The 12573-nt window shown below is 33.2% G+C and overlaps 1 protein-coding gene across 2 annotated transcripts; it reads left to right on the plus strand.

Moving 5' to 3' along the window:
* Nucleotides 1–3323: 3323 nt before the first annotated feature.
* LOC124840724 (casein kinase 1-like protein 6) lies at nucleotides 3324–11067 on the plus strand. Of its 2 annotated transcripts, none has more exons than XM_088097847.1 (14): nucleotides 3324–4055; nucleotides 4172–4212; nucleotides 4885–4954; nucleotides 5256–5404; nucleotides 5482–5577; nucleotides 7429–7499; nucleotides 7874–7935; nucleotides 8052–8115; nucleotides 8218–8302; nucleotides 8625–8751; nucleotides 8850–8923; nucleotides 8995–9061; nucleotides 9276–9409; nucleotides 10392–11067. In XM_088097847.1, exons 1-14 carry the CDS (start codon nucleotides 3980–3982, stop codon nucleotides 10644–10646), a joined length of 1371 nt encoding a protein of 456 aa, XP_087953973.1. In that variant the 5' UTR covers nucleotides 3324–3979; the 3' UTR covers nucleotides 10647–11067. The 2 variants fall into 2 exon arrangements, with proteins under 2 accessions (XP_087953973.1, XP_047172788.1); XM_047316832.2 differs by having other exon boundaries at nucleotides 8998–9061.
* Nucleotides 11068–12573: the final 1506 nt, after the last annotated feature.

The following is a 12573-nucleotide window of genomic DNA, read 5'->3' on the forward strand; positions in this document are numbered from 1 at the left end:
ACAAATCTCCCATACTAGTGTCCAAAACTTTCTTCAAGCTTCAATGAGCAAACTCAATCTTGAAAGAAAAGAAAACCATCAATAATAGCAAAAAATATTTATAAAAAATAATTAATTAAAATAACATTAAAACATACCTATTTGTGGTTGTGTTCCCTAAATGCATTACTTTGTTTGTCCAAGCCTTTACAAAGTAAGTACTGCATGGAATAATCCAAGTATGATTCACATATTTAAAGAATAAAGACCATGAACTAGAGACATAATGAAGACGATTCACATAGTCACCAAACATTGTCTGATCAATACAATTCATCACGTTTTCCATGCCTTCATCAACACATCCCAAGCCTCAATAGAATCAACTAACGTTTTGCAATTAGCTTTAACATTTTTAAGGATGTAGAATCAACATAACATTTGATATGACTCATGGAATACATTTGCAATGACATTCATCAAAGTCAAGTCTCGATCACTCACAATGACTTTAGAACCGCCCTCAAATGTAAAAAATAAACCTTTCAGCCTTTCCAAATCTCAAGTGAAATTATTTTGCTTTTCACTTGACAAGAATGCAAATGCAGCTGAGAAGGTTAATCTTGTAGACGTCATACCGACAATCTCAAGCAACGTAAGTCTATATTTGTTTGTTTTATACGTTGAATCCATCAAAAATACAATATTAAATGCGTTTAACAATTTCACAGGATGTGTCCAAAAGAGGTCATTAACAACATCTGATTCCTCGACACACTTGCTCCAATGAATGTACTTATCTCGATCCAACATTATCATCAGTTGCTATAGTTCAATTTTGGACCCTCTTAATGATCGTTTATACGCATGCCTAAATTTGTTTAATCGTTGTGACATTACTATCTTATTTTGTTTCAGGGTTAATAAAATATTTGTAGGTGTAACTTTACCTTTTGTCATATGAATGAGTAATGATTGTTCACTCGAATTTAACCTACTAGCATAAGAGTGACCAAGTAAAGTTTCAGCGAAATCATGATTGTGATGTCCACACATCACCTTCAACACCCATCCGTCCCCATCAGAACATGGTTTACCATTTAACCTAAAAAGACACTCACATTTTTGAGTACTGTATACACTAGCCTCCGCATCGGGTTTATATTTCCGATATTTTCCACTTCTTTCACATGCAAGTAAGACAAACGTCTTTCTCCCCCATACACTAGTAGTTATGTCAAATCTAGCTATAACCATGACAAATCCTAAATTATAAGCGATGTCTCTCACCCATTAAATTAAGTGATTGCGAGAACGAAATATTTCATTTATGGTGAAATTATTTGTGGAATCTCCCTCTCTAACTTCTTTTATGAAAGAAGAAAAATCTGATATAAGACTAGAATGAACTTGAGAATCCATATCACGAAGATATTCTTCCATTCTTACAATATTCACCTATAACATAATATTCACTTTCAATAACATAATTCATTAAAATAATATAAATAAATTAATAAATTTATGTATACAATTATTAAATTATTAAACAAATAAAATACAAATTAATATAAAAATATCTACATAATTATTAAACTAATAAACTAACATTTTAAATAATATAATTTACACAAATAAATAACTAACATTATATTAAATTAATCAACTAACATTATAAAAAATTAACATTATTTTAAATTAATAAACTAACCATATAATCTAATAAACTAACATTAAAAAATACTAATTATTAAATTAACAAACTAACATTTAAAAAATAATTAAAATATAAAAATTGAATACGGTAGCCTGAAACAAACTTACATATCCATTAACCCTTCAACGGATATTAAGATCCGTCAACGGATATCGATATCTGTTGAAGGGTTAACGAATATGTAAATCTGTTTCAAGCTTTTGATATATCGTTTGTACCAGCGAAGAGCTGCCGCAACCGCCAACCACCACCCACCACCAACGTTGACGTTCAGTGCACTACCTTCTTGCACCACCAACCTCTTCGCACCACCAGAAGCACAACACCACCAAGCACACACCAAGTAGAGAAGAAGAGAAATTTGAGAATGAGAGCGGGGGGTGTTGGAGTATGTGTGGGGTTAGACGAAGAAGTTAATTTTTTTAACCACTCTACTTATATTTTTACTAAGGGACAATTGTAGAATGAAGTGGTGGAAGAAGAAGTTGGGATGGTATTAGGAGAAGCTCTCCTGTTCGGATCAAGCAAGGCCTAATATAAGAAGATTCATTTTGAAAACTTTGAATTTTTTTATTAAAAATGAAAAAATTAATCATTAATTTGAAATAAATAAAATTCAATTTTGATCTTATTTATAATTTTTAATAAGCTATTGATAATTAAGAAATCACCAAATAAATCTTTTTTATATGAATAGTTCATAAATAAATTATAAATGTTTGTATTTATGCATGAATATTCATGCGAATATTAATCGATCAAAAGAAAAATTAACATTTGACTTAGTAACATTCTATAATTATAAAGTTTTTACAATTTGATAATAAATCAATCCATATAGTTATCTTATTATGTTTACATGATGGTAACTTTAACATATAATTTTTATATTTTTATTCACCTTTATGATATATTTGTTTTATTTTCCCTTCTGCAGTGCATTATTTATGTTTTAATATTTAATTTCTTTATATATGAGTTTAATCGTTAATCTCTGCATTCAATTCAATCTTTTTTTCTTTTTTTATTTTTATTTTATTCACCAAACTTCTGTCCCTATAAATTTTTATTTGATTCTTTTAGCTTTTTAGCACTACAACAGAGATTATATGTATCATAGACAATGATATATAAAGTGGAAACTAAAAGAAACAAACTAATTGTATAAGTTTCTCCAATTATCATAAAGACCAATAGCCACCAAATACTTTGACAAGTAAGAGACTCTCAAAATTGACCTAGTGACAATGTACTTAGACAAAGATAAAAAAGAGGGAAAAAATGAAAGAAAAATAACAGAAAAAGATAAGAGTGAGAAAAAGGAAAAAGATATTTATATATAAAATGTAAAAAAATTAAGGAAAATTTGGTTTTTTTTGGCAGCACAAACATGGACGGCAGCAGAGAAGGAATCGGGTAACCTCTCCTTTTTTTTTTTTGGAATTTTTTCAACAAAGAAAAAAAGATAACGAACTCAGTAAAAAATTGAGTTTATTTAAAAACAAATTTAAAATAATAATAACAATAAGCCTAAAAACCTCTAGGGAAAATTGAATTTATTTAAAAAATAAATAAAAATCCAACCAAAAAAAGGAAACAGGATTTCCTATAATCCTCATGCTTGGTTTTTTCCGTTCACATTCTTCATCTTCATTCTCTCTCTCTCATCTTTCTCTCTCCTCGCACCAAACCACACCAGCTTCCTCCCTTCATCTCCTTGCTTTCTTATTTGTGGAACCATTTTTGTCTCTTCCTCTCTGATCTTATACAGGCTCCTCCCCTTTTGCTTTCCCAACCCGTTTCGCGAAAAAGTTCATTTTTTTGGCCCCTTTTGGGGTTCCTGTACGTCAAGGATTCTGTTTCTATTGGGTCAATGGGGTTCTATTTTTCTAAAATTGCGCCTCAATTCTTGCTTTCTGGGGGTGATTGATTTGGGGCGAAGGAATGTAGCTGGAGGAGGCGGTGTTGTGTTCTTGATAACAATTTCATCCTCATTCAAAGGGGTGGTGTAAATTTCTTCAATTTGATTCGGTTTTTGTGTATCCTTTTGCCCCGGATACCCTTAATTGGTTCTAATTTGACTTGGCTGCGAAATCTCATTGGCTTTGGGTGGGCCTTTGGAGAAAGTTTGAATTTTTTTGACTCAGGTGAATCTGTTGGGGTGGAGTGTTTTTTTCCCTCTCTGTTTGGGATTGTCACAATCACTTTGAATTGGGCCCAAATCTAAGCAGAATAGATCATTGCAGCGGCTGCTGGTTGAGGTGCGGTGAAGGTCGTCCCATCATGGAGCATGTGATTGGTGGCAAGTTTAAATTGGGAAGGAAAATTGGGAGCGGGTCTTTTGGGGAGCTCTATTTAGGTATGTTTATGTTTCTTTTCCCTATTTGTTTTGTTTTGTTTTGATGTTTCATACTGTATCGTTTTACGTTTCTATTGCTGTAAAAAATGTTGAAGTTATATTCTGTCTCATGTTAGGTGTTAATATACAAACTGGAGAGGAGGTGGCTGTTAAGCTGGTACGTTAATTTTCTTGAAGCTTTTGAACCTTTTTCTGTCTGGATGGGCCACACATTTTTTTATATTGAAATCTGTCATGGATTTCTGGAGATCGCTTGATATATTTGTGTTTTTCTTTCTGGTGATTCAGATTGCATTTATGTATATTGTCTTTAATATGCATGATGATGTTAATCATCACCTTGTTATAATCTGGTTACTTCTGCTTTCGGAATTATATATCGTTCGCTATGTGGTCCTTTGTTACGCAGTAGACATTGTCACTTTGGATGTGAAATGTCCTGAATTTTCTGTTGATGCTACGGGAGTTCCAACAACCAACAGCGATAGATGGAATTTGACATGAGTAATGATTAATGATTGAAGTAAATAATAAAAGTAATGTCATGTCTTGCGGTTGAATGTTAACTTTTGAACAATAAGTGGATGATCTGTTCTTATGCTTGAAGTGACATGTGGAGTGTCATATGGTTTTCTTTGAGCTTTGTCTTGCATCTGCTGGATACTCACTTTGCTTCATATTTTTCCAACATAGATTATACTGGACTCCTCATCATATTTTACTGGTTCTGGAGATCATTTTTTTTGTAACTAGTTAATAGTCGTAATTACTCATGATATTCTACATTTCAAATTTCTAACAATGCCATCTTGTTCTCTCAAAATTCCAGGAGCCTGTGAAGACCAGACATCCACAGCTTCACTATGAGTCAAAACTGTATATGCTTCTTCAAGGAGGAAGTAAGTCTAAATCGCTCTTTCTTTTTAATATCCAGGATACTAAAAGAATCATCTAATCAACTGTTGCTTAATATTTATATTTATTTATATGATGATATACATTTTTCTCGCTGTTTCCTTTAATTCTGGTTTTATGATTGGTACACATTTTTCTCGTTGTTTCCTTTAATTCTAGTCTAGAAGTGAAATCAGAACTATTAGTCTCAAACCTTGCATTCTAAACAAAATAATTAAAATAAATGTTAGAAAGCAATCAACATTTTATTTTTGAGTAATCGAATATGCCATTTCCTTTATGAAGCGGGGATTCCCCACCTCAAGTGGTTTGGAATTGAGGGAGACTACAATGTCATGGTTATTGACCTTCTTGGACCAAGTTTGGAAGATTTGTTCAATTATTGTAACCGGAAGTTCTCGTTGAAGACAGTGTTAATGCTTGCTGATCAGCTGGTATGTCTGTATGGTGATGTTTTTTTCCAAGAAGGTACTTTAAGAAGTTATACTAATGTGTTATTTTTTTTTTTCAGATTAACAGAGTTGAATATATGCATTCCAGAGGTTTCCTTCACCGTGACATCAAGCCTGACAATTTCTTAATGGGTCTAGGACGGAAAGCAAATCAAGTATGATATTGTTGAAGATTATTTCTTTTGATTTTTGTTTGCTTATTTTCTCTCTCTCCTCTCTATTCTCTTCTCTAAAGTTGAAGCAGTATGTGTCTTTTGTAAAAGAGTGTTGTCTTTTTAAAAAATAATTACTTTAGTTTTAGGTGTTTGTATAAAAATCGGAAGCTGCTTTGATTAGCTTCTTGTAAAATCAACTGCTGCTTTTAAAGAAATTTTATTCTTATAATTGTAAACAAACATAAATTAGATTCTTCTTTTTTAACATGTCTAAATAATAATCACTAGAATATTTTATACAAAAATCACTTCATTACTAATCACTAATCTTAAGCAAAAGGGCCTTAATACAAGTGAAGTGCCTTAAATAGAAGAGTATGTTAAGCAAGAGGTGCATAATCATCTACTTAGAGGTTGGAGATTATATCAAACTGCAAGTTGCACAGTTTAGGTATCTTGTATCTATTGTACAAAGTGAAAAAGAAATAGAGGAAGCTCAAGAGATGTAGATCTCAGGATTCATGTGGGATGGATTAAATGGAGAAATGTTTCAGTTGTTATTTCTGACTGAAAGGTGTCTCAAGCTCAAAAGGAAAATTTACAGCACAGTCTACATTGGGTACTGAAGTGCCAACAAAAGCATAATCAAAGAAAATAAATAAGATTATTGATGTTACTTTGGAGAAAGTAGGAGGAGCACCTACTGGGGGAAAAAAGATAATCAAATCTCGTGGTTTGACCATATGTGGAGTCCAACAGAAACCCAACTAAAAATAGAGAAGCCATTGACAAATGATCTAAAGATCCTTTTGGAAGGCTTGGTTTTTGACTGAATATAATGACATCATCTGACCTAATATGTTTTTATCACTGTTTGGAGTCGGATTCCCATGTTTGTCCTTGGTTGATCAAGGATATTCTTGCTTCTATGTCCTTTACGATACTAAACAAATTTTGTCTGTGCATTTCTCTTATTTTCTTACCACATGTACAATCCTATGTGGTTTTGTTCGTAATACATCCTAATACTTTAATTTATGAGAAGATGTGTTGTTTCGGTACGTGCACTGTAGATATCATTGGTATTCATATATCTATTGTGTTGAAAAAAAAAGCAGTATTTGAGGGTAAGCATTAAGTGGATCTATCTGAGTACGTGATTGTACTTGGAACCAAGATGGTTCAAAACTGGTTTGCAATAAGTTTTAGCTTAACCAATCATATCATTTGATACTGCAATATAACACAAATAACTTACTCAGACCTTTTCATATATTTATTTGTCGTACCTTCAACATGGAAGGGTTACCCTGAATGAAGCTGATCCTCTACCCCAAGCTGACCTTCTTGCAGGTCAAAGCAATTCATTTCTGTAAAAAGGACATACTTTCTTTGTATCAGATATGCTCAGTGATGGGCCGGATTGAGTTAATTTTCTGTTGGGACAGAAAAAGGAGAGGGGAAAATAGTTAGGGAGAGGCTATTGGTCAGATAAACAGGGCAATGAGGATATGGGAGGATTCATTAAAAGAATTACAGAGTTAGTATGAAATTGGAAATCCTTTGTGAAGAGGATATTCTTAGTCATTCAACAAATTTGTTCTTTTTTTGGTTTCTCTCAATTATCACATTATTTATATGGGTTTGTAACATTCTTTTATTCTTTTAACTTGTGGATGTTATAAATGACTTGTTTTATCCATCTTTTACTTCCAATCTATGGCAGCTGAATCCAATTGTGTTGTCTGTCTAGAAATGAAATGTTTGACTTATTTTGATAAGAAATAACTTAGTTACGCATTCAAATTTCAGTTCTTTTAATTATACGTCTGTCTTTGTGTCTCATTTCAGGTGTATGCCATTGATTATGGCCTTGCAAAAAAATATAGGGATCTTCAGACTCATAGGCACATACCATACAGGTTGGTTCGGTGTCATTATTTAAGGAGGGTGTAATATTTAGTAAAAAATCAACACATAGGCAATCCTAGCCTATATAATATTGCACAGATCTTCCTCTCTTTGTTTCTAAGCATTTGATCACTTTACTAGACCATTATGCATTTATGCTGTCTTCTATTGGAACCTCTGCACTTGTATTACTTGTTTAGCTTAATAATACTAATTATTATTTATTATTATTTTCATCATCGAAATTGCTCCAGAAAATTCCCACTGGTAGAATAATGTGATACCCATCCAAACCTAACTTAGCATTGGAGTTTGGTTGTTTGAAATATATTCTTCTCGATCTCAAACAGGTTTTCTGATAATTGTATGCATTTTCCTTGCATAGGGAAAACAAGAACCTTACAGGTACAGCACGCTATGCAAGTGTCAATACTCATCTTGGAATTGGTGAGTAATATTTTGTGCTGATTGTTTCTGCTGACAAAAAAATTAGATGTAAATCATTACATTATTATCAGACTTGAATGTATTGTATAAGCTAATTATATTTATTTAACTGGTAGAACAAAGCAGAAGGGATGATCTGGAATCTCTTGGTTACGTGCTCATGTATTTCTTAAGAGGAAGGTTAGATAATTGAGAAATGCTTCTACTTTATGACTTTTGGAGGTTTGATGTTATTGCATAATTTCTTACCATCAGATTTCTTTCTTATGTTTTCTTTTTCAGTCTTCCCTGGCAGGGACTGAAGGCTGGCACCAAAAAACAAAAATATGATAAAATCAGTGAGACAAAGGTGTCTACTCCCATAGAGGTATTATGACTAATTGGATCTGTCAGGCTTTTGGGAGAAAGTAACACTGGATCTTGACATTATACTATGTTAGGTTAGATATTCTGATGCCATAGAGGCTAAAAGAAAAGACAGGGCTTGAAGGCCAGCTTCACAATAGTTTAGACATTTTGAACAAAGTATTCTTTTCTAATAAACACTTAGATGATCAAATGCTCTCAGGTTGACGTCCACATTTTGATTCTTAACCGTATATTGACCCTTGCATTCAACAGTAGGCACTTGCATAACCTGTAAATATTCCTCTTCTGTCTCATTATTTTTAACGTGCTTGTATAAACAGGTGCTTTGCAAATCCTATCCCTCTGAATTTGTATCATACTTCCACTATTGCCGTTCTTTGCGATTTGAGGACAAACCAGATTATTCATATTTAAAGAGACTTTTCCGAGACCTGTTTATTAGAGAAGGTATGTTCCCAAAATATCTGGCATAATAAAAGCTGTATATTTTACTGGAAACTTGTGTGTTTAGTGGTTGCAGATTGATTTTGTCATTGTTTATATAGGCTATCAATTTGACTACATTTTCGACTGGACTATGTTAAAGTATCCACAGATCAGTAGTAGCTCAAGAGGACGGGTTGGTACATTTGTGCTTGCAAATTTTGATTAATGTTTTCTGTTGTTGGTCACTTACCGTAGTTGTAATAGCAGCATGGCACTGGCAAGGCAGCTGGGCAAGCAAGTCCACATGTACAAAAGCCAGAAAAAATCTCAGGTTCATTCTCTTTCAGCTGAATAAGATACAGAAGTTCAGTCCTAATGAGCCTGAACTTGGGCAGTCAAAATTTGAAATTTAGTATATGCTGTGGCTGAAAATTTATACGAAAGCAGTCAGATATAGTTATCTTTTTGGTGGCTCACATCAATACTTAAACTGGTGCAATGTTCTCATTCCATTTTGTATATTTTGGTCATTCAATTTCTTTCAGTTGGGAAAGACATTCGAGAGAAATTCTCTGGTGCAGTTGAAGCATTCTCCAGGAGGAATCCTGCAGGTTCGAGTCCTCACGTTGATCACGTCAAACAGAGGAGTTTTGAGGATGTACCGGTGCAAAAGGATATGGTAAATATTGTTTATCCAACACCAATAATATATTGACCACCATTTGGTGCTCTTTTCTTATGAGAGTATTAGGGCATGATTTGACAACTTTTTTCACTTCCTATTTCCATTTTAAATTATTATAACTATAAAATGATGTCATTTTCAATTTTCTTCCTGAGATTTGGCAGAAGAATATGATGAGAACACTAAAATATTATTTTTCACTAAGCGAAAATTGTGATTCACTTCTAGAATTATCATTTAAAACAAAACAAGAAATGAAGATGATGAAGTTTTCTCAAACCAAAGAGATACTCTTATTTTGTATATAGCTGGTTTGTAGAGATGTTGCATGTTATGGTCATTTCTATGGAGGGTTTGTAGTTTGGGCTTTGAAGTACTTATGTCATGAAAGAGTTGGGGGAGAAACCAATTAAAAAAGTGAATAAGCTTATTACTCTTTCTCATAATCGATGGGGTGAATTTAAGTGTTAACTTTATGTTTCAATTTTGTACATGGCTTCAATATCCTTGCTCTTAACTGAAGATTTATTTGAAACTAGCAAGTATCCAGTATACATGTGCTAGTAAATACGTGTAAAATATGAATTATAAAAAAAGTCAGATAAGACCGATTAAATTGATAAAGGATTTCTTTCTTGTTAATTAAACTAAATCTAAACACTACAGAGGCGGCTGAAACATTCAGTTTTGATCACTCCCCAAAATTAATATAATATGTTGCAGGTTGTATTATCGGTAAAAAGAAAATCTATTGATTGAATAGATAATTTAAAAGAAGCATTGATTTGATGAGTGACACAACGAAAATCTATTGATTGAATAGATAATCTCTATTGTTATACAAGGATATAGTTTTCCCCGGCTCTATTTTCTCTACTGTTAATTCTTAGTCCAACCACATTTGCATGTGAAAGACTGAGTCCTGTGTTTAACTATCTTATTTGTATGTATTTGACTCTTTATGTTTTGTTGATAGCACTATGGCCAGCACAATACTGGTCGATATGGCAGCACTTCTAGAAAAGCCATGATCACATCAAACAAGCCAGTTTCCTCAGGTGACCATACTGGCAGGCCAACCATGACTGGGAGCCGTCCATCTGGTTCTAATAGAGTTCAACCGGCATATGACACCAAACAAGCAAATTATGCACGCGGTGCTGGTGTCCGTGGCAGAGGCCACCGCGATGATCCTCTGAGAAGCTTTGAGCTCCTCAACATCAGGAAGTAATTAAGTGAAGGGTGTGTCCTTTTGTTTCCAGTTCTGTATCTGACACACCTGTGATGCAAGAATAGTCCCAAACACTATGGAAAGAAACCAAAGAATGGAGGTCATAATGGCTTGATCTCCTTATACCAGTTTTGGACCAAGGTGGACTTTTTTCTACCCCTAGAATTGCTTCAGAAGGTTTCTCGGCCACTGTAACGTGTTCTTAAAAAGTCCAGAAGAGAATTCAACTAAGATTCTTTCTTATATTTAATTACTGTACTAGACGACACCTGAGTTGTAGCAAGTTCTCTACGATACACCATGTTATTGCTTGTTAACAATGAGCTCCAACGCTGCCTGTATGTTACATATTAACACTGCCCTTAAGAATGAAATTTATTCACGAGCTAGTATTTGGTTTCAAACTAGCTAATTCAAGAAATACCTGAATTTCTATTTTTAGCATGAATGACTTTTTGTTCTTACTTTAGAACCGGAACTCATCAATGCAAGTGGTGTCGATCACTTTCGAACTTAAATCTTGAAATTGCAATGTCCTCCAAGTTGGATGTTGAGTAAAGGCTATTGTTTGATCAATCCGGTTATTCTAAGTTAAATTATACAATGATCTACGATTAACATGGTCATAAATAAAATTTATGTATAAACTATGATAAATAAACCCAAGTTTCTTTGAAAAATGTACTAGTTAGACTTTACTTCTGTTCTTGTGAGATATTTTTAGAAGGTCTGAACAACCGATATTGAATGTTTAAACCAATTAAACTCATTTTCATTTTAGATATTGAACATAATCTAAACATGAAGAAGTTAGATACATGTTAAACCCAAAATACATTTCTAAAGTTTTAATGGTGACTAAAATAAAGAGAAAATGTCAAAATCTGAGTTTGAAATTTGAAATTGTAAGAAAAAACAAACAGAAGAGGAAAAAGGTAAAGATTGTAAAGATTATGTGACAAAACATATACACATAAGAGATGTATAGGCAGCCCTTACATCACTAACAAATAAACAAAATGAACAGATTTAACTAACACAAACACTTATTTAACATCCTTTAATGATATGATGGTGGGTTTATTAATCACCAATATGACACAATTCCTGAAACATGTTTTGTCAAAATGTCAACAACTTGAAAATGGTCAAGAAGGTAGACAAGTTGAACTTGAGGTTGTTGCACACGATCACGAACAAAATGAATGTTTAGATAAAAAATGTTTGGAGCGATAGTGCATAACAGGATTGACAGCAAGGAGAATTGCACCAAGGTTGTGAGAATAAATGATAGGATAGGAGTATAAAAGACCATATAAAGTTCCCGAAGAAGAGAAGCTATCCAAATTATTTCAACAAGCCCAAAAGCTATACTTTGGTACTCTACTTCAATGCTGCTGTGAGACACAACTCCTTGTTTGTGAGAGCCCCAGGAAACAAGACTGCGACCAACATAACCCCAATCAGCATCACTAAAACAAACAATGGACGAAGCAGGAGAGCTTGGGAGAAGAAGACAACGATCAACTGTCCCAGCCAAATAATGAAGGATGCGCTTCACAACTTTCCAATGAATGATGTTATTGAGGTTGATGCGTGTATTGACATATGTTGGCTTCTTTCTTTACCTTTAATCAAATGTACTGAGAGTTGTATTACCAAACAAGAGTTATATTCAAAGGGACTTATGCAAAATCTCAAGTAACTTTAATCTGTTGTGACTTGTTATGAAGTTGTTCTAAAACAATTTTCATGGTATTGTTGTAAATGATTTCATTTAAATAAAGTAAGACAAGATTGAAAGTAACCAATATATATTAGGATTGGATTTCACCTATCTCCTCACCTGTACTTTTACTTATTCAATATATATCAATGCAATTATCCGTGTCACTAAAAGTTTTTAGCTAATTCTAATTAATCACTT

Source organism: Vigna umbellata, chromosome 8 (assembly GCF_029865625.1).
Source record: "Vigna umbellata cultivar VRB3 chromosome 8, Vumbellata_1.0, whole genome shotgun sequence".
NCBI classification, from domain to species: Eukaryota; Viridiplantae; Streptophyta; class Magnoliopsida; order Fabales; family Fabaceae; genus Vigna; species Vigna umbellata.

Coding starts and splice junctions, on each gene's coding strand:
- LOC124840724 (XM_088097847.1), top strand. CDS start 3,980: ATGGAGCATGTGATTGGTGGCAAGTTTAAATTGGGAAGGAAAATTGGG. Junction 5,405..5,481: donor TAATGCTTGCTGATCAGCTG/GTATGTCTGTAT, acceptor TTTTTTTTTCAG/ATTAACAGAGTTGAATATAT. Junction 7,936..8,051: donor CAATACTCATCTTGGAATTG/GTGAGTAATATT, acceptor TTTAACTGGTAG/AACAAAGCAGAAGGGATGAT.